Source organism: Drosophila ananassae, chromosome 3L (genome assembly GCF_017639315.1).
Source record: "Drosophila ananassae strain 14024-0371.13 chromosome 3L, ASM1763931v2, whole genome shotgun sequence".
NCBI lineage: Eukaryota > Metazoa > Arthropoda > Insecta > Diptera > Drosophilidae > Drosophila > Drosophila ananassae.
Window position 1 is genome coordinate 13,990,302 of NC_057929.1, and position 25,341 is coordinate 14,015,642.

The 25,341-nt window shown below is 42.4% G+C and overlaps 5 protein-coding genes across 7 annotated transcripts; 1 reads left to right on the forward strand and 4 right to left on the reverse strand.

Annotated features, from left to right (window-relative positions):
- The first annotated feature begins 1,115 nt into the window (after positions 1 to 1,115).
- LOC6496284 (pneumococcal serine-rich repeat protein) lies at positions 1,116 to 21,512 on the forward strand. 3 transcript variants are annotated; one of them, XM_014908243.3, is made up of 6 exons: positions 1,116 to 1,208; positions 2,156 to 2,711; positions 18,815 to 19,872; positions 19,926 to 20,374; positions 20,437 to 20,528; positions 20,970 to 21,512. In XM_014908243.3, exons 2-6 carry the CDS (start codon positions 2,562 to 2,564, stop codon positions 21,093 to 21,095), a joined length of 1,875 nt encoding a protein of 624 aa, XP_014763729.1. In that variant the 5' UTR covers positions 1,116 to 1,208; positions 2,156 to 2,561; the 3' UTR covers positions 21,096 to 21,512. The 3 variants fall into 3 exon arrangements, with proteins under 3 accessions (XP_014763729.1, XP_001960605.1, XP_032306440.1); XM_001960569.4 differs by lacking the exon at positions 1,116 to 1,208 and adding an exon at positions 1,237 to 1,657; XM_032450549.2 differs by lacking the exon at positions 1,116 to 1,208 and adding an exon at positions 1,237 to 1,613.
- Positions 11,767 to 16,163, reverse strand: LOC6494286 (pancreatic lipase-related protein 2). The gene is made up of 6 exons (XM_001960570.4): positions 15,831 to 16,163; positions 13,315 to 13,414; positions 13,091 to 13,245; positions 12,557 to 13,030; positions 12,337 to 12,493; positions 11,767 to 12,272 (listed from the first exon to the last, which is right to left on the reverse strand). Exons 1-6 carry the CDS (start codon positions 15,880 to 15,882, stop codon positions 12,023 to 12,025), a joined length of 1,188 nt encoding a protein of 395 aa, XP_001960606.2. The 5' UTR covers positions 15,883 to 16,163; the 3' UTR covers positions 11,767 to 12,022.
- A 566-nt stretch (positions 21,513 to 22,078) lies between the features above and the next one.
- Positions 22,079 to 22,925, reverse strand: LOC6494284 (lysozyme). The gene is made up of 3 exons (XM_001960571.3): positions 22,788 to 22,925; positions 22,480 to 22,656; positions 22,079 to 22,420 (listed from the first exon to the last, which is right to left on the reverse strand). Exons 1-3 carry the CDS (start codon positions 22,852 to 22,854, stop codon positions 22,164 to 22,166), a joined length of 501 nt encoding a protein of 166 aa, XP_001960607.1. The 5' UTR covers positions 22,855 to 22,925; the 3' UTR covers positions 22,079 to 22,163.
- On the reverse strand, positions 22,915 to 23,704 carry LOC6494283 (lysozyme). Its single transcript, XM_001960572.4, has 2 exons — positions 23,358 to 23,704; positions 22,915 to 23,301 (listed from the first exon to the last, which is right to left on the reverse strand). The coding sequence occupies exons 1-2, from the start codon at positions 23,593 to 23,595 to the stop codon at positions 23,063 to 23,065; spliced, it is 477 nt and encodes a 158-aa protein (XP_001960608.1). The 5' UTR covers positions 23,596 to 23,704; the 3' UTR covers positions 22,915 to 23,062.
- Positions 23,705 to 23,748: 44 nt separating this feature from the next.
- On the reverse strand, positions 23,749 to 24,444 carry LOC6494282 (lysozyme). The gene is made up of 2 exons (XM_001960573.4): positions 24,290 to 24,444; positions 23,749 to 24,238 (listed from the first exon to the last, which is right to left on the reverse strand). The coding sequence occupies exons 1-2, from the start codon at positions 24,357 to 24,359 to the stop codon at positions 23,823 to 23,825; spliced, it is 486 nt and encodes a 161-aa protein (XP_001960609.1). The 5' UTR covers positions 24,360 to 24,444; the 3' UTR covers positions 23,749 to 23,822.
- Between the last annotated feature and the right edge of the window lie 897 nt (positions 24,445 to 25,341).

Sequence of the window (25,341 nt, forward strand, 5' to 3'; positions counted from 1 at the left end):
GGCCAAGCCACAAAGATAGCAAGTGAGAGAGAGAGCGGGAGAAAGCAAAGGAGAGAGTAGAAGTACTCTCAGGACTGGTCTCTCTTTGTATAACAGATTTCATTTTACTGTTATTTACTTTGAATTTACTTTGATTTTGTTTGCTTTTGGCCGTGGCTTTTGTTTTTTCTCTCTTTTTCGAACATTTGGCAAGTCGCTTGGCTACTTGTTAGCCAGCTGTGGTGTTGTTGTTGTGGCTCTTGGCCATTCCTTGTTGACCTGCGCCCTCAACACCTATTGATCTGCATCGCACCTGTCTGTCTAAGTGGCTAAGTCTGGCTTAAAGGGCAGAAAACGATCATGGCTTGAGCTTTTTAAGAAACTTAAACATAAAATAAATTATGATATTATTTTAGAGAGTATGAATAATAGACTTCTATAATAAAAAAAAATATATAATATAATAGGGATAATAGGATCCCCCCAATAGAGAACTTTAAGGACTTGATAGGATTCTAAAACTTAGAGCCTCTGATAACCTAACCTATAATTTGAAACCCCCTTAAAACAAACCCTTTAACCCTCACACCCTCAACCCTTTTAAAGAAATGAATATTTTTGCAATAACAATCCAAACCCATCCTTGCCACATACACACACACTAACATGGTAAAAACCGCAGCAATTAGCCGAACAAGGGGCAAATGGCCAACCATAATTAACAGTGCCACATGAAATTGAACAAACACAATTGTGTGAGCTGACAAAACCGCAACAAAACGGCCAACTGGACAATGGCCATCAAAGAACCGAGCCGGGCTGGGACGAGTCGAGGCAGCGGTGCCCCCAAGCTTTGTGATTTGTTTGGACGATTCGCGGCAGTGTCATGACGTTGAGTCGCAGACAGAGAGGGAACACCTGGCTAGAGTGAGAAAGCGGAGTAAACAATAAATTGGCAACATGCTGATGGCGCGGGAGCCGCAAAAAGGGCTGCCGCGGACACCAGGTCGTATACGCAACGGAAACTGTTATACCAAAAAAGTCGCCGGCAATGGCTGGATGGCGCAGGCGCCTGCCAACCAAACGAAAAACTATCCCAAAAAGAACAGAGTATTTTATGGCTCTGGAAAATCCTTGCAGCCAGTCGCACTCAAAAACGCCAAGGTGCTGGTTGTACGGACGGCAGAACACGCGGCGTATACGTAACGTGGAAAACTATACAAGTTGTCGTGAGTGGAGTGTGAAGCGAAAAGTCGAAAGTCGATGAGTTGGCTTCGTCACTGTTGTTTTTCATCAATTAAAGGCTGACACTGACCGACTGACTCACCTGGATTTTGGGCCAAAAGTGGCCAGAAAAACGTGCAAAACGCTGTTCGTAAACAAAACGTGTCCATGTCCTGGAAGATTCATCACTCTCTCATCCTCTCTCACTCTCCGTCACTCACTTTCTCTCTGGAAACTGCGTCAGGCACACACGCAGCTTCCACGACGGTTGCGTGGGAAATTGTCGAAGCCACTTTGCGACATTCCCCGTTCTGCGTTGGCCCAAGGTGCACGTGGGGCCGACGACTCTCCGCTTCCGGACCCATTGCCGAAAATACATTCTTCAAGAGAAATATACCAAACCAAAGCTTGTAATCAGCCAACTAATTTTCCTCCTAATTCAGTGCGTGTCGAGGTCGGTGATTCGGCTTTTGTGTCACTTTCCACCATGTAATTGAAATTAATGATCGTTGTACTGGCATTCTGTACTGTAATTCTCCAGGCCACAGAGCACAAATATTTATTCCGAATATAATTTTAATGCTTTGGAGGCTTTCAAAGGATCTCCGACACTTTGCTTTATTAAAATCCCCGACCCCAGGGGCATTAGAATCTCTACTCAAAGTTCCTTCCCCATTGATGTGTGACAGTCAGGTGTGAAAGATTGTTGAGGGAAAATAGAGTATGTTTTCCTTGGAGGACATAGTGAGGAGCGGTGCTCTAGGGACCTTGTATGTTTATTTATTTATGCGAAGACTGCCGAATGCGAATGCCACTCACAAAGTACACCTTAAATTATTTTTACACCTTATTGGGAAATCTCAGTTCTTGGCAATAAATTGCCATCATCGAGTAGAGATTCTAGTAAAATATTTCAAAACATTGAACCCCATTTGAAATTCCCCTTTTCCAGAATGCAAAATTGATTGCAGCTCCTCGGCAGCAGGACTCAGAGAAACAGTATGCGAAGAAAAAAGAAAAGTGAAAGTGAAATGAAAGCTAATCTGAACCAAAGTCGACTCTAAGCACGGGCCACAAAGTCCCCAAGAGCCGTGCAAAATGCTCGTAGCGGTTCCGTGTTGCCTGTGTCCATGTTGTGATTACATAATGAGACGCTGCTAGAAAGTTCAACCCAAACGGAGAAGTCCCAGTCGCCGTCGCCGTCGCAGTCGCAAAGAAAGAAAGTGCCAAGTGTAAGCAAAACCCAGCAAGTAATAAATATCTCAACTCGCCACCAAGTATCTCTGCCGGAGCAGCCGAAGCAGAAGTAGTAGCAGAAGCAAATAAGCAATAGTCGAAGGACCTCAAGGAGCGAAAGGATGCCCTTCGGTAGAAAGTCACCGCTGGAGGCTCTGGCCCTGCCCGGCGTGATGCTCGCCTACAAGTACAGCCAGTTCCGGCAGCGCCGACGGGAGGCAGCCAGCCGACGGGTCACCGAGCGCGAACTCTCCGCCCTCCATCATAAAATTGTGAGTACAAATAGGGGGGGAATACGAAAACAAAGTTATATTTTACATATGAAGCTATAGAGGTCTATCGAATTAGAGATAAAGTTAAAATAATTATTAAATTTAGTTATCTGAAGGGCTAACGAAAAAAGCTTTAAAGAAAGAAGGATTTTGTTGTAAAAACTTTCCTTTTCTCATATGTAGGGTACTTCCTTAGCCGTTATCTCTACATAATTTTTTCGTCCTTGTTTATGTACCGGCTTCGTAACATCGTCCTGCCATCTCTTCCGACTTTTCCCGTTACCCATAAAACGTAACGCAATAAAAGAGCGAAACAAGAAAACAGGGCCGAACGTTTATCAAAGCGGGTGGGGCGGGGCGGAGCGGGGCATCATTAGCCGCAGAACGGGAGCCCCTCGAAAACATCAAACCCAGAGTCCAGACCCTAAACCCATACCCATGCCCATATCCGAAAAAAAACACACACACATCCCATTCGAGTTCCTAAGTAGCCGCTACTGTTCTGCCGCTGCTCTTGGGCCTTTTTAGAGAGCAGGCTCTTCCTGCTTTTCTGGTTCTGTTTGTGTTTTTTGTGTCTGTTTCTGGTCTCTCACATTCGCAGCTGGCAAATAGTAATAAAAATAAAAAAGAACAAAACGCGGGCAAGAGCAAAAAATGAAGCACACATCAAACAAGGTGAGGCTTAGTTCTGTTCTGTCCTGGCCCGCAAAAGTAGGCAATAAAACACACTATAACTTGTACGACATTTCACATATGCGGCTGTTATACATATGTATGTGTGTGTGTTTTTGCGTGTATGATGGTGTGTGTGTGGTCTAAAACTTATTTGCATTTTAAGGGTCTATAAAAAAATGTACGAGGAAGCAAAAGCAAATACGGATAAGTTTTAGAGTCAAGATTTCGTTGGCCATTTTGGCGAAACATAAACTTATTTTTATGATATGGGCAATTTGATCTTGGCCACAATAGAATAGTTTTCATCTCAACGTAATCAAAGCAACTTAATCAAACCATTTGCATAGTTAATTATTTAATAGATGGATAAAGTTTGATCTAAGGAAATCTTAATATTTATTAGAGAATATTATTTAATAAAGCAGCTATAAGAACAGCTAGTATAGAAGGAAAACCATAAAGTTATATAGCCATGGAAACTCATTTGCATTTTCCACAGGACCAAAATGTGCAACGCGAACGACTGCAAAGTGTTAAGTTCACTTGAGATTTTACGAGACTTGTTTGAAATTTATGACTTTCAAAGCCATAGACAGCCACGCCCCCTTGCCAAACACACACACCCATACACACTTGCACTCTCTTGTCCGCACTTGGGCACTTATATAAGGAGAACAAGTATTGCAAAGTGCACAAACAGAAACAAGAACAAAAAAAACAGCCAGTACTGAGCTTAGCTCAACTGTTTTGCATAAAATCTGACGCGTGACTGTAATTTTTGTACAGCGACCTTGAAAAGGGACTAAAACCCCCTCTCACCCTCACACACAGATAGGCACACGCACACCAACACTCAGTTACATTAGCAAAACTGGGCAAACACACGGCAAAATGCTTTTATGCAACATTAAAATTCACAAAAGCCTGACCAGACTACCATTTCCAAAATGCCTTCACAATTAAATGGCCCTCTCATGGCTTTTGTTTTTTTTTTCACTTTTAAAAGCTATGACTCAACTAAGTAATCGCATACCTGTTTTTGAAGTAAATAAATTAAAAGTTCATGGCCTTCTGAAGCCTTTCCTTAGGAAATAAAGGAAGATTCAAGCTCCACAATAAATAATATGCCAAAATCTCAATCGAACTCCAACGGGTTAGGCCAAATAAGCCACAGATCCTGGTCATAAACACGGCTCCTAAGAACCTGACACACACCACAAGTATTCCAGCTGAGCTAAGCTAAACCCATGTAATCCTGCCGAGAAGAGAGGCAGCCACACATGCACCCACACCCTGACAATCGCACTCTCGAGAGGCGAACAACACACGCACAGTTGGTGTCGTTTCGTAATCCCCAAAAGTATGCAGCGACAAAATTGTCATTTACTCCGTGCCGAGAGAGCCGGAAAAGTCGGAAAATGCGGGCCTAAAGGGGCCAATACCTATGTGTTCGCCGCGATATGTTATTAATGCAAATTCGCATAATATATAACAAGTTGATTAGCTGAGCTGCGGTCCTCCCACCGCTCGGGGAATAGAAATGGAAAATGGGCCGGAAACGGAATAGTTGGGGACTAGGGAAGACAATCCTTTGGCGCTTAAAAGGAAAACGCTGTCAAAACTATACTCCCACTACCCCCAAACCTATAGAATGAGTCGCGTGACTGTCCAACATCAGCCAAAAAAAAACAAAACAAAAAAATGGAAAACCCCTCAGCGAAACCTCCAAGAAGGACCTCTAACTGGACATATTTTGGTCAGGCAATGAAAATAAAATTTATAATTTACTTTGTGCAAAGGACAGCGGGCGGAAGTTGTCACCTGGTGCGGTGGCATTGGAAATAGGTGCAAATTAATGAACCCTCAGTCTGTCGGAAAGGTCACATTCTGCCCTTTTTCTAAAGGTTTCTCGTTTTTCTTTCCTGCGAAAAAAAACATGATTATTAGCTGCTGCAGTTGCTGCAGTCGAATGTCCTTTGAATTTTTCTCTCTATCAACTTTTGCCTCACGTTTTCCTTTCTTTTTTTTCGCTTTCTGCGGGTCCTTTGACTTGTAAGTCTTTAGCAATAAATGACCACACAATTTGACTTGGCACTTACAACGTGCTCTCTGTAAAAAAAAGGAAATAATTGGAAGAAAAAAAAGAGAATCCCGCTTAGTCATCCAAATGCCAAAACAGTTCCTACGGCTTTTGGGCTTGGTTTTTGGGGTCCTTTTCGAGGTTTGCCTTAGCTTTGGCTTTGGGTTTTTGGAGGGTATTGTAGTTAGGATACTAAAGGATATAGGCAAGGATATATTTAGTTTGATTATATGGTATAAGGCCGAGAAATCGACTCTTTTTTATGTCTAATTAAAAGACAAAAGATTTCTTAGGGCCTCTTTTTGAGTAGTGTAATCAAAAGTCCTTCTAACCTTTCGTGTATAAACCTCTATACCAATTTCCTGTGTTGTTTCTTTGTGGTCAGTTACACAAACATTTTCTATTGCACTTTGCCCCTCAACTCTCTGCCCTCAGCCCTCAGCCCCAACCATCCCTACACCCCCATCGAATAACCTCAAAATCGCTCGGCCATAAATCAGACACAAAAAGCATTTGAAAGTAATTCCATTTTGAATGTCCGTTTGCCATGTGCTAGGACATAGCGCCTGGGGTGTCATTGGGTTTAGTTTACCAGAAACCAATCGAAAACCCATGCTATCGAGTAACTATTCAACGATTTTGTAGAGGTCCTGCTGATCCTGCTCCTGCTGCTGCTGCTTCTGACAGTCTGGGAATAAATCGTTAAGATGGGGAATTAGTCAATTTAATGAAGGCTGAGCCATAGCCATTTAGCGGGAAAATGGTCATTAAAATAAAGGGAAGAGAAATTGTCCAAGGATTTGGCACGCAATGCAGAAGCCGGATATCCTGTCTCTACTCCTATTTTTTGTTTTTATGCTGCCTCCCTTGTTCCAAGAAGTAATTGAACTTTTGTGTCGCGGCAGACACGCAACTTTTTGCAGGATAATGGCAAACGACGGCAACGTCGACGTCTCCTTGTTCAACTTTATATGCGAAAATGTCAGCGTGTGCTCCCTTTGTCGTCTGCGAACTTCCGCTTTTGACCCGCCCCTCCACGAACCCCCCTTGCAATTAGAGTGCATTAAACTTTAGTGTTTACGCATTGAGTTTGTTGTTCTTTTTGCTGTGAGATTTCCTTGGGCCATCACGTGCAGCACCAAAAAGAAAAATAAAAACAAAATCAAAAGGGTTGTGAAAAATACCCATTTCTTAGGCAGCTCCCTCCCCCTTTCCAGCCCCCTCGGGGTGCGCCAGTGCATTAGCGCAAGTCACGCGATGTCTGCACCATTATACTATATACTACATACTCGTTCGAGACTGGCTAGAATCAGGTATGGTGGTATGGTATGGTGTTTGGCTATATTTATAAAGGGGGAATTTTCAATGTAGTCGGCAGACGTTTACTTTAATTGCATTGATTGGAGCATTTAGAGTGGCCAGCCAGTCGATGTGGAACCCGATACGCTCTATGCAATTATTTTCGAAGGCTCTTTCCATTCAAGTCACACCCGATAAGCCAGTAATTACAAGCTGCCTAGGTATTTATCATTTATTCATAGATTAAACACAAAACTCATGAAAACCAGCATAGATTGAATCCATTTCTCTTTTTAAAGGACTTTTTCGACTTAAACCTTGTCACATTTCATTACGCGCCGGTAGAGATAAGACCGCAAAAAAATAGTTTTTATCCCCAACCGGGGGAAAGGCTTCTATGCCACAAAGAATAAATAAAAATTCCGGCAAGATAATAAAAAATGGCAGGGACAGCGAAAAATAACAGAGGGAGAAACTACAATATACGGTACATATAGAAATAAAGAAAAAAAGCAATGACAGGAGCTCAAGGGGCGGATGCGAAATTGGAACTGAGCCCGCTGCACTAACACAATGGCATAACAAACACCCACACACTCACACCCACACTCACACCACACCCTCCCACACACACTTCGTCCTTAAGCGAAATGCGTTTCGATGGTTTCAGCGCAAGGACAGATTTCAATTAAAATTTATTGTTTGTGCCAAAATGAATTTGAAATAAATTGAAAAGTAATAGAATGCAATGCGAGTTTTATTTATAAATTCCATTCAATTTAATCTCTTTTTTTTCTGCATAGGATAGAAATAATTGTTTTTGAACTGTAACTAAACTCTCGGCACTCATCGAACAAAAGCAAATGGACTCTTAGCCATACATATTCGTGGCTGAAATGCTTTACAGCTCAACACTTTATCCTGCAGCCCTTCAGTCCTTTGCTGGTCCTGCCCTCCGCTAGTCCTTCGCTTCCCCTACCTTTACGGCCAATGAACATTCACAAAAAAAGGCAAACAACTTGTTCCACACATGAGCTGCCTTGAAAGCAGCCTGGAAATAGAAATATCCCAAGTGAAACTTTCAAAGGGACTCTCACCCGCCCATCCCACACGACAGCCCTTACTTTTTTAGCCATTTCACCTGGCCAACTGCATCATTCACACACACATACACACACACTACCCCTGCCGCCATTTTGATTTCAATGAGTTGCCATCCAAAAATGGCATCGCTTCGGTTTCACTTTGCACTTTTGTGTTAAAAGCCCTAATTACACTCTCAGCAGCTAACCACCACCCCCGTAACACATCCTGCCACATCCACATGTGTCTAGTTGGCAAATTTGACACTTTTGTCATAATTTTGTATGGCTGGCAAACAAGTATACAATGCACGCAGAAAAAAACTATACTTAATTGGTTTAGGATTCGAGGAAATTTATGGAATAGTTTCTGATTCTAAGAAACTATAACTATTTGAAAAATATCTTAAATATAGTTTAGAAACATCTCACCTACCCACTATTTCCCTTTGTGCACTTCTAACTCAAAGAGTCCTGTGCTCCTGTGTTGTTTTTATGATATCCAGGTTCATATCCTTGTGTTTCAGGCACAGCAGCTGCACTTGCTGTGGCCTAGTGGCTTGCCTGCCTGTTTGTGTTGGCCAGAGTTTTGCAATTAGCCCACATCCTGACAATTGATGGCAGCCCTTGGTATGAGACCGTCCCCAATTATGTAGTTGCCAACAAGCCATTTTTCCCTCCCACACAGTGGGCTATCGTTTGATTTGACTTTTATGGCTTATAATTGGTTTTTAATGTAGCTGGCAATTAGGAGTAGTTGCACCTTCTTTTAAATTATATATTGGTCTCTCTATTTTCCCAATGACATCTTCTACGTGGATGCTTGCTTTAAGCTGTGACATTGAAGGATGTGGCTTGGGATGATGTTTTTATTAAAGTCAATAAATTCACTTAACAGCATGGGGCTTCCAAGAAAAATGCTAAAAACAAGAGAAGGATAGAGTTGATCAAGAAGTTAGGGCTATAGAGTACCTTGTTTATCTCACAAATCTACTCTTTTTAGTATTTCTTTACTTACAAGTAAGTATTTAAGACTTACTTTGATATCTTTAAGTCTTTAGAACGATTTATTTAAATACTAAAATGACTAGTTAGCTTTCTGTAATTAAAGGGTATCAAAATCCCTATCATCTAACCTTCTATATCCACTCGAGTCGCTGACACGTAAACACTGCTCCGATATAAATGCAATTTCTCTTCATGACAATGTTGCCCCAGCTAGCATGCTTCAAATAGAGAAGTGAAAAGCCAGGTTCGTGGACCTAAGAGGAGGGCACGGCAGACGGGCTTGGAAAAATGGTGGAAACTTAATGGAATTGTTGGTGCCTCGGCGCGGCAGTGGCATGCCTCCACTTGCAATTATCGGCGGATAAAAGGAAGACAGTGCTGCAGCGCAATAATAAACAACAAGAGCAACATGGACGGGAAAGGCATATGCCAGCATGTTTCCACGGAATGAAATGTGAAAGGATATCGATTTAATTAATTTTTCTATGCCTTTAAAGCCTGCAGGCGTCAGGCGGCAGCAGCAGGTGCCGAAAACTGAAGGATTGATTGAGAAACTGAGTGATTGCTGGAGTGAGTGATGGCTTAACATGTAAACTGTTGCGAGGGAGTGTATGTTCTCTAAGGTCACCTACTTTTCGGTGTCAAAGTGTTTGAAGAGATTATCAAAAAAAGTAAGGGAAAGGATATCCCTTAAATTTAACAAGTCCTTTTTTAAATTCATAAACTTAATTAAGAAAGCCCTCTCCAGAAAAACTAGATCCCTAAAATGAGCATTTAATTTTCAATGTCAGTCTCGTTTTCTTTGGCAAATTGCATGCTTTCAGCTCCTTTAGATCAATGTTAGATAAGGTCCTTTCGAAGACTCTTATCCTGAACCTGCCAGTCTTCGTTAGCAGAAGAAAATACAACCACGTCTATCCGCCGCACACTCAGGTGTTTAAGTCGGAAGCCCAACAAGAATGTGAACCAGACACGGTATTAATAATCAATTCCAAACCTCAATCAATCAGCAACCGCTCAGTTTAGCCCAGCTCATTGACAGCTCCTGGAATTTGTCATCTCACCCACTCCATCGCCAGATAGGACAGTATCCCCCTCCAGTAGCTAACCTCATTAGCTTCCTCTGAGTCAGCAGCGAGTCGTTCGCACGTGTTTCTCCTGGCATGGCTGACAGCCATTCAGGGGACACTGGAGGGTTAAGAGTTGGGAGGAGCCAACCATGGTTAAGGAGTGTTTTTATTATTGGCCTACTTTGCCACTCGGCCGCCCACCGCGAAAATGCCCATAATTGACACCGAGACTGAAGGTGGACAAAAATACGAATATGCCAGAAATTACCTGGCCAGTAAATCAATGCATAATCAAAGTAAATTTATTGGATTGCTCAATAGGCAAATTATGCAGTATTAATAAGGACTTTCCTTTGTTAATAATTTACTTTATTTTAGGAATAGTACAAGCAATTAAGTTCTTTTATTATTTATTGCCCTGACATACCACCATTTTCAATTTTATGACCCAAAGAAAGTCGTAAAAACAGATTAGTTTTAACAAGCAATTACTCAAACCTTAAATAGCAATTTAACAAGGACTCTCGTCAAGCCTGGCTATTGGTCACTGGCCACTGCCAACTTCCACTGCCACTCGGGCCCCAGGGCATTGTGCAACTCTTTATCGATTCGAAAAACCATTTAGATGTGGCCGCTCATCAAGGCCCGGCAGCTATTAAATATAAATTCGACAAGCCATCCACTCGGCCATCTGCAGTTGACCCAAAAAACACTGGCCACTCGTCGGGGGATGGACGGACTGGGCCGCAAAACTAAAACTCACCAATCATTGAACGGTTCGAAGTGGAAACCCTGAATACTAACAATTTCGCGAAATGCATCTGCATTTTGTTGGAACGGAGGAGAGAGAGTTCACCCGAAAGTCTGGTTCATTAATAATGCAACTCTCGCATATGAAGCTCCATTGGCCTGGCCACGCCTCCCTGTTCCGACCAGTTCGGCAACCACTATCCCTTCCGGCCGGCCACACCAACTTCACGGATCCAACTTTGCCGCGACTTCCGCCGCTCGTTAGGCGATGGCTTGTGAAATGAGCTCCGACGTTCATTGCACATTATGGCCCACGTCCTGTATGGCTTCTGTTTCTCATTTTCCAGCCTTCTCCATTTTTATTTTGCATAATTACATGCGGTGGCTGCATTTTAAAAAGGCTCCCATGCACCCCACCTCGTACCCGTCCAAGTTAATAAACAATTTGCACTCCTTATGGCCGAAAGGCGCCTCCTTGGTTGCGCATTATTCGTTAATTACTTTTTAATTGCACAGGCAATAGCTCAAGTTCGAGCCAAAAATTTGTTTCGCTTTCCTTTTTTGGCCTGACCTCGGTGCGTATACTTAATGTTTCGCTTCATGGGCACACATACATAGTACTACATCGTATGTCTGCGTAAATATGTATAAATTTTGGTAACTTTTCTAAGGTTTCCCGTTGCGTCATAGGCGTATCCACTTTGCATGTCCCTGCGGCTCGGCAGGAGGGACTTTTTTGGGTTTTTTGTTTAGGGAGGATGTCAGCCGGGGGAGCCAACTAAATTAAATTACTTGCCTTTTAGAGCGATTGTCATGATGAGTCACGGCTAAAAGTGTGCAAATTGTTGAGTCTGCTCTTCTTTCATTTTTTCGGCTCTGACGAAGGTCCTGCTGATTTTCTGATGTTGCTACCTGAGTTTCAGGTTAAATTTCAAGGACTTGAAGCCTTTCAAGATACTTTAAGGCCTTCTTTGGCTTATTATAAGTTATGAAATAGTGTTTCTTGCCTTGATTTTCCGTTTCAAAATCATCTAGAGAGTCATGATTGCAATTTCCGCTTTTATCCTGAAAATATGCTCCCCGTTCGACTATTTACACTTAAGGATATTTATTTAAAAGGCTCACAAGCGCCCCGATTACGTGCTAGCAATACTTAAGAGAAGATCACAAGAAACAGTTGCCCTCAATTGCAACGCGGAGTGCCATCCATCGGTGGCAGTGGGAAAGGACACTGAGTTAATCACGCCGTCTGTCCCCATAAATCCGAGCCGATGCTAGAGGAGACTCTAGAGAATTTTCATTCCCCATTCCTCCGCAGAAACCCCTTCCATGTCGGTGGAAATTCCGTCACGTCACCAAGAAGCTGTCGATGTTGTTGCTCAGCGTGTTGTTATCCTCCTGCTCGTCCGTTTCGTCCTGATTACCCTGCTGGCCCGAAACCGTAGGCCACCGATTGACAAACGTCTGTCTGGTGGCATTTGGTGGCAATTTGTAGGCAATCGGCAGCCGAGGAGCTAGCGAGACAATGGCCCTCGGCCGGCTGTTCTTTCCAAACGGCTTGGCATCGTTCGTTTCCAGGAAGAATTTACCCCGTAATCTGCAGGAAAAGGATATCAGGATATCAGATGGAGCTTAAAGTGGGGGGAGATGGATTGCCTCACCTGGGATCTGCTCCCATCCCCATGAAAGATGGGCTGTTTCCTGCCTCCCGACAGGCGCCAATCGATTCGGAGGACTCGCAGCGTTGAGCGGGAAAGCTTTTCGGTTGGGCCACACTCTCCACGAAGTACTCCCAGGCCCGCTGGTGGCTGCAGCCAACTAGGAAATAAATGGTCTATAGAATCCTTCCAGTGCATAAAGCACTAAATAGCTGGTACTCACTAATTATGCCCAGCCAGCGATTATTGGCAATCTCCTGTTTGGCGCAGCCCGGCTGCAGGGGTCGTCCCCCATTCGGATAGAAATCTGCATGACCCATGGCCGTGGGGTTGCCCAGGATGCCCCCATCCGTATGGATGACATCCACGAACCGGGCATCGCTGGGGGTCAGGCGGCGATTAGAGCTGTTCCCCTCGAACAGAGGCAGAGCCGGATCGAGGGCCGTTATCCTGGTCAGCTTAATGCCCCACTCCTGCAGCTGTTTTCCGGCAAATCCTGCCACCTCGGCGCCCAAACTGAAGCCTATCAGATGGATATGCTTGGCCGGATAGCGCATGTCGATGAGGTATCGCAAAAATCGGGCCAAATAACGGGCCGTCACCGGGAGATTCTCCACGGAATTTGAATACCACGGCACCGCTGTCATCGCACTCCAGTCCACTAGAATGACATTATAGTTGCCCCGTCGCAAAAACGCTGCAAAGAGGGAGATTCAGGGTTTTTGTCTTTCCGGAGGGGCGACTCTCCACCACTCACCGTCCTTCAGCTCCTGACTGCTCTGCTTTTCGCCGGTGGCCGATTCCGAGAAACCGTGCAGATAGATGGCCAGCGGGTAATTGAAATTGAAATTGCTCTGCGCCAGCCGGGCATCGTCGCCCAGGTGCAGGAGCTGTGCGGTGTTGCGGTTCTGCCTGAAATAGATCCGAAATTTTTGATGACCCCTCAGTATGCATGAAGTGTTCTGTTTTTCAATTTCTTACCTGGTGTAGAGCATAAACTTGATGTCCTCGCGCTCTTTAATTGCACAGCAGCTGGCGCAGGATCCCCGGGGCGCAGCACTGTAGAAGATGGGGGAGCCAGCTGAAATTTAAGGAGATTTTGTTCATTTTTATATTTAAATTAATAAGGATAAACAAAGGAGACTTGTGGGATAAGACGATAAAGGAAAGTGCTTTCGGCTTTCTTAATATTAAGATAACCTGTACTTTATCTTCATTTTAATACTTTTCCCAGTGAAGATTCATTAAAATTCTATAATAAATATTCTTAATTATATAACTTAGAATGTTCCCTCGTACACAGTGCTGCCAAATACTTTTATTCTTATTCTTGGCAATGGGCCAACTTCGTTACCATCTTCTTTAAGCTTTTATCCATAAATAGTCCATGATCTAATTTAGCAACATCGTTACTCTAACTTTCACCTTATTTCTTAAAGAATATAAGGGCGTGTCTTAGGTGTATCTTTAGAATATCACTAGGTGTATCACTAGAATAACTTATTATTATAGTACAAAATATATAACCCTCCTGGCATCTCTAAGCGGAAATCGAATTTGTCAAGTGCCAAAAAGTGAACAAGTTTATTTAGAGCTTTGAACACAAAACTAATTGATTCATTAGCTTCATTAACTGTTCGGCATGGCGTCGGAAAGCCAGGTAGCCATAACCATAACAATAACACTAACAAATAGTAACAAGCCGCACAACATTAACAAAAGTCAAGCCCAAGTAAAAACAAAAACAGTAGCCGAGAAAACAAAAACGAAACTGGCCCGCCAGAAGCACAACTTGGCCCTGAACTTGAGTTAAATTAAATGAAGTGGAATGGTAAGTCGGCCAACAAATGTGGCAGTAACCAAAATGGCAGCACGTGACGCATACGCCGCGTGTTACGTAGCCAAAATATTCCGATAAAGACAAGTTTTTTATTTCCATCAGGTTTTCGATATTCACACGGCCAGAAGATAATTCACATTGATGGCTAGTGTGTGGCTGTGGAAGTGGCTACGAAGAGGCAATAGCCGCATTCAGTGGGTCAATCACAGGCAGGGGGTATGTCAATGACACTGACATTTATCATACATCTTTGGTATCATCGTATCATCGGCCTTTTTTGTTTTGCTACACATATTTGGCATTAACTGGATACGGATACTGCTCGTCCGGTTGATTAGATGCCAAGTAACAATGATGAGGATGGCCTCAGCCAATGCCAGGTTCATTTGCAATTCTGGCCACTTATCACCTTCCGTATTGTTAGACAGTATTGCAAGCTTGAATTGCAAACAAACAAATAGAAACTATAACAACTTTTAAATGGTCTTCAGTGGTTTATAGAGAATGGTGACTTATTTTAAGCCAATAAATTAATTTTCACATTTTTCAGCCACTCTTCCAGTTACAAAAAACTATCTTAATCACTCATAAGTACCAGCTAGTGTATCTTTATGTCGATTTCCTTATTTTTTATTGACTAAGCCATACTCCAAATTTTATGTATGTGGCTTAAATATCTCTTATTTATGTTAATTTTTTTAGCGGCTGAGCAGAAGAGTCTGTCGCGCTTATTTATGAGGAATGTTTTATAGTTGTTGCTGGTTTTGCCATTTAATTTTTTTTACTTATGGTTTTCTTTGTTTTGTTTTTCTCTGTCTTTGTTTCCACTTTGTTTCGCATTTAATTTGTAGTTCTTTTTTTAATTATCACGCTGCTGGCTTTAATTTAAATGTACGTTTGGCCGGCACTTAATTAGCAAGTCTTACTCAGAACTTTACGGGTACCGGCTTTATGTTTCTAGTAGGAGTGTGATTCCCAACCTGACATTGAAAACGCTAAGAATGTCTTTATGGGTTTGTCGTAATAGTTCTTTAAACTTTAGTGGATCACTAACAACGGGGGTTTCACACACGGCCTCCTGGATTGTGTTCTATTTAAAAAAAAAAGAAGAGAGGTCTGCTGGTTCTTCCCCTTTTTTCTTCATGGCCCCATAGGTTTCCTTCACGGCTCAATAGCCAGAGATACTGACCTACCCTAAGGCAAACACCGTCGATGGTCAACAATTGAATCTTTTGAGTGCGCGTATCAACAAAGACATCAACTTGTTTGGACATCTGCCCCTCCTTCACTTTACAAGCCACTCCACCTTGAACTTATGCATGTAGCGTCATAGTACCGCCCCTCCGCCCACTGGAGACACGATTTCCCAGCTGACATTGAGGCAGTATCAATGCTAATAGTTGCCACAAATACGGCTTTGGTTACCAATCACCAGATCTCAACTTACCCAAGACAAGTGCAAATATTTACAATGATATTCTATGGCCGGGTTCAGTTTAGTTTAATATTCTGCTTTTGAATAAAAAACTAGGCATGATTCTGTTCCACAATTTATGTCTTATTTATAAAAGAATAAGGAGATTCTTTTGTTTGATAATTTTAACCACTTTAAACTTATAAAAAATCATTGAAATGTGCATTGAAAAGCTCAACTTACCCAGTATAAATGTAAAAATATTGCATAATGTTGAGGCAGCTGGCAAAACCATGGCAATTCTTTAAATTAGTTTAAATATTAACTTAAATTTTTCGGTGTTCAATGAACCCTATTTTGTGTACAATTTCAATTCACTTTCCGGCGACAAAGTCAACATTCAAATCGGTTTCCGCATTTGCCGTCGGGGCGTTGTTTTTTATTGGCTTAGCTTGGCGATAATGGCGCAAAACTTAATACGAAAATCGCACAAATCCCCAAGTCGCGATTTCGATCGATAATGGCCGCGACGGAAACTGAAACGAAAACGCACCGTTCTCGACGAGCGGCGATCAGAAAATGAACGATCGGAACTCTCAGTCCTATAAGCTAGACTCTCTGCCAGCGTAGCTGTCGCCGCTTTTGTTGCTGCTGCTGCCTCGGCCGGCGTCGCTGTCGATCTGATAAACAGAATTTCGCGAAGCCCTACGAGAAACAAAAGACTCAGGCGACAAACTTTAAGGCGGCTGTAAGCCAAAATGCGTTCTGTATTTAAATGAGTTGATCAGGCATGCAAAAGACGAGAGTGATCGTAAAATAGTTTTGAATTTCCTGATTGTCGTGCGCGCAACCACCTCCAGCTGCCACCCATCACCCACTCGCCCATGTCACGCATTCGAAATAGGCAGAAGAGCCCACCCAGGTGATCGATGTCTCACCGGGAACCAAAACAGAAAGAGGTGAGCCCAAAAGTTCAGGCGGATCCGGCTGACAGGCAGTTTGCCTTGACCAGACGCCGGCGACTTTCCGTTTCAATTCACTTATCGCCTCTCGATCGAATCCAAAACTACAACATCCGACAGCCTTAAGTCGTTCTGACCCATCCTCGGCGGATTGGATTGGATCTCTTTTGTTTGTGCGGGTCAATTAGTACGGCGCTGAGATGCACATTAATCATAGCAAGCCCATGCGAATGCCCTTTCTAAAATATATAATATATTAAAATGTTTACAGGAAGTGAATAAATGCAAGGGTATCTTTATAAAATATGTATTTTGAATATTATTAATTTAATAGATATATTAATATAACTTATACTCCCCTATTTAAATGCTACACTTCTTACAAACCTCTTAACTTTCAAAAATTCTTACAACTGGTTTGCCCGTTTTATTTAAAAAATATAACTGTTTTTTAATTAAGAAATGTTACTACCTAATGATCTTTATTTAGTTGTTAGAGCATTAAAGCTTCTTATTTAATTTACCCAAAAATAATTTTAAAAGCTGGCGTGCGATTTCGCGGTTTTATTTACCTTTTTTCTCAACTGTCAGCCGTGGATGGTTTTGGCAAACTTTGGCCATTTATATTTTGGGTTAATAATCCTATGATTATTATCATCCTCAGGCTTTGTGAGCGTATTCCACAGAAACCACAAGTCACCAAAGTGTACAAAATTTATTTTTGGTTACTTTAAATTATATTTTATAATTTTGTGACAATTAAAAATAAAGTAAAGTACTTGAAAAACATCTGAAACCATGGGCATTGAAGCATAAATCCCTCAGTTGTAAACGCAGATCGTGACAGATAATTGCGAAAAGATTCTTTGGACATTTGTGGTTGCGAATCGAACACTTGATTGATTTGCCATTGATTACACAATCCGCCAAATGGTAATTAAAGTATAGCTCTTGCATATACATTACAAAAATCCAATTAAAAAACGCAAACCTTGGCTGGTGCGGTTTTCCAAGCAGCATTGAGGAACCACCAAGTGCAAGGTCTTGGCTGCAAAAATACTTCACTTCAAGGAAATCCACACAAATATAATAAGTATAGGTATAATGGCAAGACTGCATTAAGGTTCTATGTTCTGAATCAAGAGCAAAGCTCATTACTCGCACTGCCACTTGAAGTCGGTCGAAATGGGTATGAAAATTGCATTGAAAATTTGGAGTGCAATGGCAACAATTACTTAACAACTTCCTCAAGCCTCGGAAAGTTTATGGCTGCACAAATAATAAGCACGCTTTGTTTGGCAACAAAGGGAGCAGCTCCCAAAAATAGCCATAGAAGCTATTAATAGCTTAATTCGATCGTAAACCAGTCCATTCAATCAGCTCTTAAAAAGCTGCTGAATCACAATAATTAATTACCACTCGACACAATTGATGGAGTAGTTCTTGAAAAATGGCAATATTCGATATTGATAATAAGTATAATATGTTTAACAATCTGTCTGCCGTCTGCCGTGAGGTCGAACACCCAAGCTGACCTCAGAAGGCGTCTTCGATATGATATAATCAACAAAGCAAAACAAAGCTCAAAACTTAGCACTAATTTGCATAATCACTCGTTAATTTAATACGAAATCAGACCGTTAGGCAATGCGTAGATTGCAACCGATGCTAATTTAGCATTTTAGAAATTTTCGATTTTATGAAGTCTGAAGTGTTTTGGATCTTTATGGGCATGTCAAATGGCTTCCGGCAGTGGCCTTGGGCAGTGGCTAAGATGCTGCCATGCCATCATTTACAGCTAAGCAGCTGTAAACTGAGCTGTCGCCACAGTGAGCCAAGTCAATATCTGTTGTATGTGGTCAATTAATTATGGCCACTTTGACAATTTATGGGGGTATATATTTTCAACACGGGAGATTACTGAATGCTCTTAACTCTGGCAACTAACAAGAGGCGAATCATGATTAAAAATAGGGTTTTATGTTAAAGAAAGGCCCACAAATTTTCCATTGGTTGTTCTTCTTATGAGATACTTATTTTTGGCAAATAATTATAAAGCAAGAATCCATTTAATGAGCTTACTGCTTAATCTTGTCTTTGAAAAAAAGGGAGTGAAAATATTCCACAATAAAAACAGATAAGCTTCTTTTTGTTTAAGAAGCTGCCTACTTACAGGCATAAAAATAAACCAAAACCTAAAAACAATATGATAAGCATTCTTTTGGGCTAAACTTGGATTAAAATTTTATATTCTTTTTCTTGCAGGACAAATTGCTGAGCAAACTGGAGGAGGAAAACGAACCAGACCCTCCCACTTCTCAGGAGGATGAGTGCGTGATCTGCATTAATGCCCGGGCCACCATGCAAACATCGCCTTGTGGCCACCGCGTCGTCTGCCGTCGCTGCTTTGTGAAGACGATCCAGAGCGCGGTGGCCCAGCGCCTACTGCCACTACGCTGTGTCATCTGTCGGGCTCGGGTCAACCGGCTGACCTCCTCCTCAGGCACCTGGCGCATCCAGGAGTCGGCCAGCAGCTACTCCATGGGCGCCAAGAGCTGGGCCTCTGCCGGAGTGGCCGCCGGCGGAGTGGTGCCATCGGCCAGCTCCTATTCCATGAACGATGCGCACAGTGGGCACCACACCTTCCATCAGCCGACGCTGCACAAGTCAGCGGGTGGCGGAGGTGGAGGTGGGGGAGGAGGGCGGCATCATCCGCATCACTATGCCCTCAGGAATGGTCGAGTCACCCAATCGGATAGCCTCTACTCGATGAGCTCGACGGGATCGGCGGGCTCCTCGGTATCGGGCTACTCACACTACTCCAAGACGTCTTCCATATCGAGCAGCGGACCCTGCTCACCGGCCTCGCCGGCTGTGGCTTCCAGCTCCTCCCATCACCTGGCACCCCCGTCGCCCACCACTCACCATCATCCGCATTCGCCCACGCCCTCGGCTTCCTCGGGCAGTTCCCTGTCACCACGGGAAAACGGAGGCTCTCACTCGCATCACGGTGGCTGTCCCAGTGGTTGCTCTGGCGCCGTTCCCAGAAAACCGCTTCACTCACTCACCAACTCCGCCTCCACATCCGCATCAGCTTCTGCCTCATCCTCCAGTGGCAGTGGCAGCAGCAGTGGAGGCGGAGGTGGAGGAGTTTGTGTGACAGGAAGTGGTATGATGACGCCCACGCACACTTATCCAGGAAGGCGCCACGTCAAGAACCGGCTGATGGACATTCACAATCGCCTGCCACCCATCAAGGAGTTCCGTAGTCCGGCCAAAGTGCCGCATCCCTCTCCCGTGCATGTCAGCAATCCTAGATTTCGGTGAGATCATGAATAAATAAGTAATAAACATCAGGAAAACATATTTGTTTCAGTTACTCCACCTACACGAAGTCCAGTGCCCACGAACTGGCTCCTCTGCTGAGGGAGTCTGGATCACCGCCGCCGCCACGTCGTCCCAGTCCCATGAACATCCAGCTAAGTTGCTCTGCCCTGGCCCCGCCCCCTTTAAAGGCGGGCGGGGCAAAGATCTGTCCGGTGACCTCAAAGAATTCGCTGCCTAAAAATGCCTACACAATGCCCAAGGATAAAAAGTTATCTGGATCATCCGGAGCCATGGGTAAGACTGGTGGCACTGCCGGAAAAGGTAATCCTCCAGGAGCTGGCGGTCCTCGAGCATCGACGGGAAGCGCGGCCACCACTGCCGGGTCGAGTGGATCAGGATCTGGATCGGGATCGGGCTCAGGAACAGCCAGTCATCTGAAGCCCACATCAAGCTCTTCCAGTCGCAGTTTTCCGCTTTTCTCCGCCGGCAGTAATCAGAGTTAGTCCCTGTTTGTTTTCCAAATAATTAGTTGCCTAATTAAGGAGCCTAATTAATTTCAGGAGAGAAGGCTGACAATAAGAAGAACGAATCCGTTGAGCGGAAAAAGAAGGAGGAGAAGCTCAAGCTGAAGGCCGAGAAGGAAGCCAGAAAGGTGGGCATAACTATATGAAATTTTGTAGTCCCCATTTTTCCGTCTTTGGTCGGGGAAATGCATTGTTTATCCCGCCCCCCCAAAAATGGAAGAAACGAACCCCTGACCCCAGTACCGACTATTTGTATTGTTTGTAATTGGCCTCGTTCCCCTTTTTTTGTGTTTTCCAGCTGCTGTGGAAAAGTTTTTCATTAATAGCGGGCGAAAGGGCTTAGGGAAAGTGGGAGGGCGTGGGGGCGGCGAGACTTTTGTGCCGACAAAGCATAAATTTCCAAACTTGTAAGCAGGCTAACAGGGGGGAGCTGCTCATAAAGCGCAAGCAATTCGAATTTCCTTCTTTATGATTTCCAGTGCATGCAAATAAAGTTGTGCACTGAGCGAAACTTGAAAGGTTAACTAGAAAATGCCAATTCTTTTCATGCCAATTTCATATTTTTGCAGGAAGAGAAGCGACTGGCCAAGGAGGAGGAGCGTCTGGCCAAGCTGCATGCCAAGGAGGAGAAGAAACGCGGCAAAAAGGAGGCCAAGGAGCTGCTGTTGGCCAACGACGGCAACAGCAAGAAGTGAAAGTGAAGTCGAGAAACCCAATTAGCCAGCAAAAATGCATATTTAAAGTTGCAATTCTAGGAGTAAGCCCATCACCCAGTTACCGTACTATATCAATTCAGATCGTATCGGATCAAATCAGATCAACATCACCCAAAGCCCCACACATTCCCATAAAAGAACGAGCTTGATTTAGGGATAATATTTTGTCAGTTAGCCGTTAAATCATTTTGGACAGTTTCGGACCAAATATTGGTTATATTATTTAATTTTTAAGCGAGAATGGATTACTTTTTTCAGACTATTTTAACTTTTAAGTGGCCTATTGAAAATACTCGAAAGAAAACGATGCCAAACCTTTGTATGAATGATAAACTTTTTGGCAGGAGCTATTCTAACTATTGTTTTTCGGCTTTTATTTCACGTTAGGTCTTATTTCACACGAAGAACTTTCATAACTCTTGGAGGTCTAGAGATATGGTAAAAGTATGATAGTATTGCTACCTTTGGTTCCTCAGCTCATCTGTCTCATTAGCAATTTAAAGGTTGTTAACAAATACTTCAATTTAAACAGATTCGGATAGATAGATTTCCTATAAGAGAACAATAGAGAGATTACCTTTTTTCTTTCAAGTTTCCGGATACTAGCCTTTACTATGAAACCAATGTAACCCGATTTAGGAGAGAGCCACATCTCAAGATATATATAGAAGATAGAACCAAGACCACAATAAGGCCAACTGATGTTAGAGCCAAGCTTTAGCAGAAGTGAGTCTTAATCCGGCTAAATAATTAATTATGTACTAACAATAATTGTCGATCAACCAAAGTGTTAACATGTTGACTAACAAATTACAAAAATGAGAGCATATTAAAGTAGTTTTCATATACCCCTCTATATATATTATATATATAAAAATCTGTAACTGTAACTAAATCTATAGATTCCATACCTATATTGGAAACTGTTCAAGCGGCAAACATAAGCAATGTTTCGATGTATGTACTATGATATGTGTAAATGTATTACCAAGATTGTTTTAAAAACAGGAAAAGAGATAAAGAAAATGGAACCCAATAAAGAATCAATTATGTTGAAGTTTCTTCTATTAATTTGGTGACTGTTTCCTCAGCCTGTCGCTGTTTGGCTTTCAAACATCTCTGGAAGACCTTTTGGAAGATGTAGGGCAGCTCATCACGACACTTAAGGTTTCCCAGCTTGTGGAGGGCACCGAAATCCAAGCAATCTATGACTTCATCATTATTGCAGTCCTGACCGTGTTTGTACATATAATTCTGGACCGTATTAGCAGCACAATAGGGATCATTGACGCAGTTTGTGAAGGCTGTGGAGGGAGATTGGACAAAATATAAAATAGAATTTCGAAAAAAAAACTGAACCTACCATCATCGGACAAAGCTGTATCTTTAGATAAGGTCAATTGGCCAGCTTGTACCCAGTAACCCCAGGTGATGCGGAATATGCCACAGGCCCCATTTACGCAAATGGCCGAGGAATTGCAACCGCTCATTGTTTCGCACAAACAGTCCAGGCAATCTTCCGTGACGGGCTTGTTTGCCACTTTGGATACACAGAGGAAATAAATGCAACAAAACTATTAGAAATATTTCAAAAACAACCTGGGTTGACTTCTGCTGAACTGAGTCTATTTTGATCGGGAATAAAAACAAATTACCATAGTAATTACTTACCCTCATAACTGGAAATACAGTTTAGAAGTAGCCACAAGCTAGCCAAGTTAACAAGTAACCTAAACATATCCGAGCTGCAATACCGATCGAAAACAAAGAACCCGTCCTACAGTCGCCGCTCAACTGATCTCAGTTCACTACCAGACACTAGTTTATTAATCAAAAGTAACACATCTATTAGTAATTAGTATTGCCATATTCTCACATAAATTAAAGTGACTCTTCCTAATAAGTTAGTGGCTAAAATCCAGATGGAATTAATTCCCAGAAGCATCTCAATTGGATTTCTGGCGTTCTTCTTCCTGCTGTACAGCATTCCTCACACAGCGAGTGAAGGTACTCTCGTAGTAAAAGGGTCGGTCCTCTTTGCAGTTCCAGGGACCCATATAGTGTATAGCTCCATAGTCGTAGCAATCCTCCTGATCATCATCGTTGCAATCCTGCCCGAATTTGGCCATGTAGCTCTGCAGAGTGTCGGCAGCACAAATAGGATCATTGGCACAGTTTGTAAATGCTGACAAAGTATTTGTTTTTAAGTTCCAATTTCTCTATAAAGTAAGCTTAACTCACCATCATCTGATAAAGGTGAGTCCCCTGGGATTGTCAACCTGCCACAGTCCACCCACTGATCCCAGGTAATCCGAAAGATGCCACACGCCCCGTTTACACAAACAGCCGTGGCATTGCAACCGTTCAATGCCTCGCAAATGCAATAGAGGCAAGTTTCTGTCACCGGTTTTCGCATCTCGGCTTGAATACCAATGGCCAGGCCAAACAAAACAACTAAAAGCTTCCACATAAAATGCATTGTTAAGCTCACAGATTTTTATTCACTTCCGATTCGATGCGATTCGCGATTGTTCACTCACTGAAACGTTCTGAATAGTGGCAACTGACTTTTATGAAATACGAATCCGGCAAAAGTAATTAACGAGTGCTTTAGAAAAGCATCTAGTACACATTTTTTCCTGGCGGTGATTCCCGACATTTATTTATTAACTAAATAACATTTAATCTTTTTTTAATCTAATCGTTTCACTCGTTACCCTCTTCTTCGTATTTTTCAATACACTCCTCGAAGGTGCTCTGATATTTATAGGGCAAGTCCGCGTGGCAGCCATAAGCTCCCAGTTTGTGTATCCTGGCGTAATCGTGACAGTCCATCTCTCCGTCGTCATTGCAATCCTGATTAAACTTTTTCATATAATTCTGCACCAAATTAGCAGCACAGTGAGGATCGTTGGCACAATTGATGAAGGCCTTCTCAGAATCGGGATTTTCCCCATTTATTGTGAGTTTCCCGGCATCCACCCAATAGGCATTCGTTATGCGGAAAATGCCGCAGGTGCCCTTTTCCGGACTGGTGCAAATAGCCGTAGCATTGCAGCCACTAATGGCCTCACAAATACAATTCAAACACAACTCCGTTACGGGTTTATCCAAGACGTGACCTAATGAATAAAATAAATGTATTACACTTTTAAAGGACGTTAACTACTAACCTTGACATCGTACTAAAGTGGGCGATAAGGAGAGTACTACGAAGAGAATGTATCTAAAATAAACTCTCATATTAATTGCCTTGATTTTATCGCGTCAACACCTGAAATGCGAATGAAACCTCCTAACCCCACGGATTGAGTACTAACCAGGTAAATACGCCAATCTAGCGAGAAATACCGGTTTTTAGGGCGCATTTACACTCATTATTCTAGATTCTAGCCCTGTCTAACTTTAAAAATAATACCAATCAAAGCAAAATTATATATTAAAAATAAAAACTAGAAAAAAGGTTTTATTAGCATTATTAACTATTATTTATTTAATGCACAAACTCGTATTTAATCTGTTCAATCATTTAAAGTTAATTACTTACTTTCTTTTTATCAAAAAGTATGCTACAAAATAAATATTTTTGCAAGCTAGTTTTGCGCGGGCAAAAAATTATATTTACATAGCATTCGCATCAGATGGAATTTACGAAGCTAAAATGTATAATATAATGTGTATGCCCATGGGTATATTTTTGCCACTTTCCATCCGATTTTTGAGGAGAATTCCTTCAACGATTTGTATTTCTATTCCCTTTCAATCTCTTTAGCATTAAAATCTAAGAACAAAATATTTTTTACATTTTTTGTCAAAATTTCTGGGGTGTCTCCTTCGAAAATGCCTTGGAGCATAATATGGCCCACACCGATGTCTATATCTTTGTCAGTAATCATCCAATTCTTGAGCGGAATACCTTAAACGATTTGTACTTTGATTCTCTTTCAATCTGCATCAAACCCTAAGAAAAAAATATTTTTTAGATATTTTGACAAAATTTCAGGGGGTCCCCTTCAAAAATGCATGGCCCCCAGCGATGTCTATATCTTTGTCAATAATCATCCGATTCTTGAGCGGAATACCTTAAACGATTTGTACTTTGATTCTTTTTCAATCTGCATCAAACCCTAAGAAAAAAATATTTTTTACATTTTTTGTCAAAATTTCTGGGGTGTCTCCTTCAAAAATGCATGGGAGCACAATATGGCCCCCAGCGATGTCTATA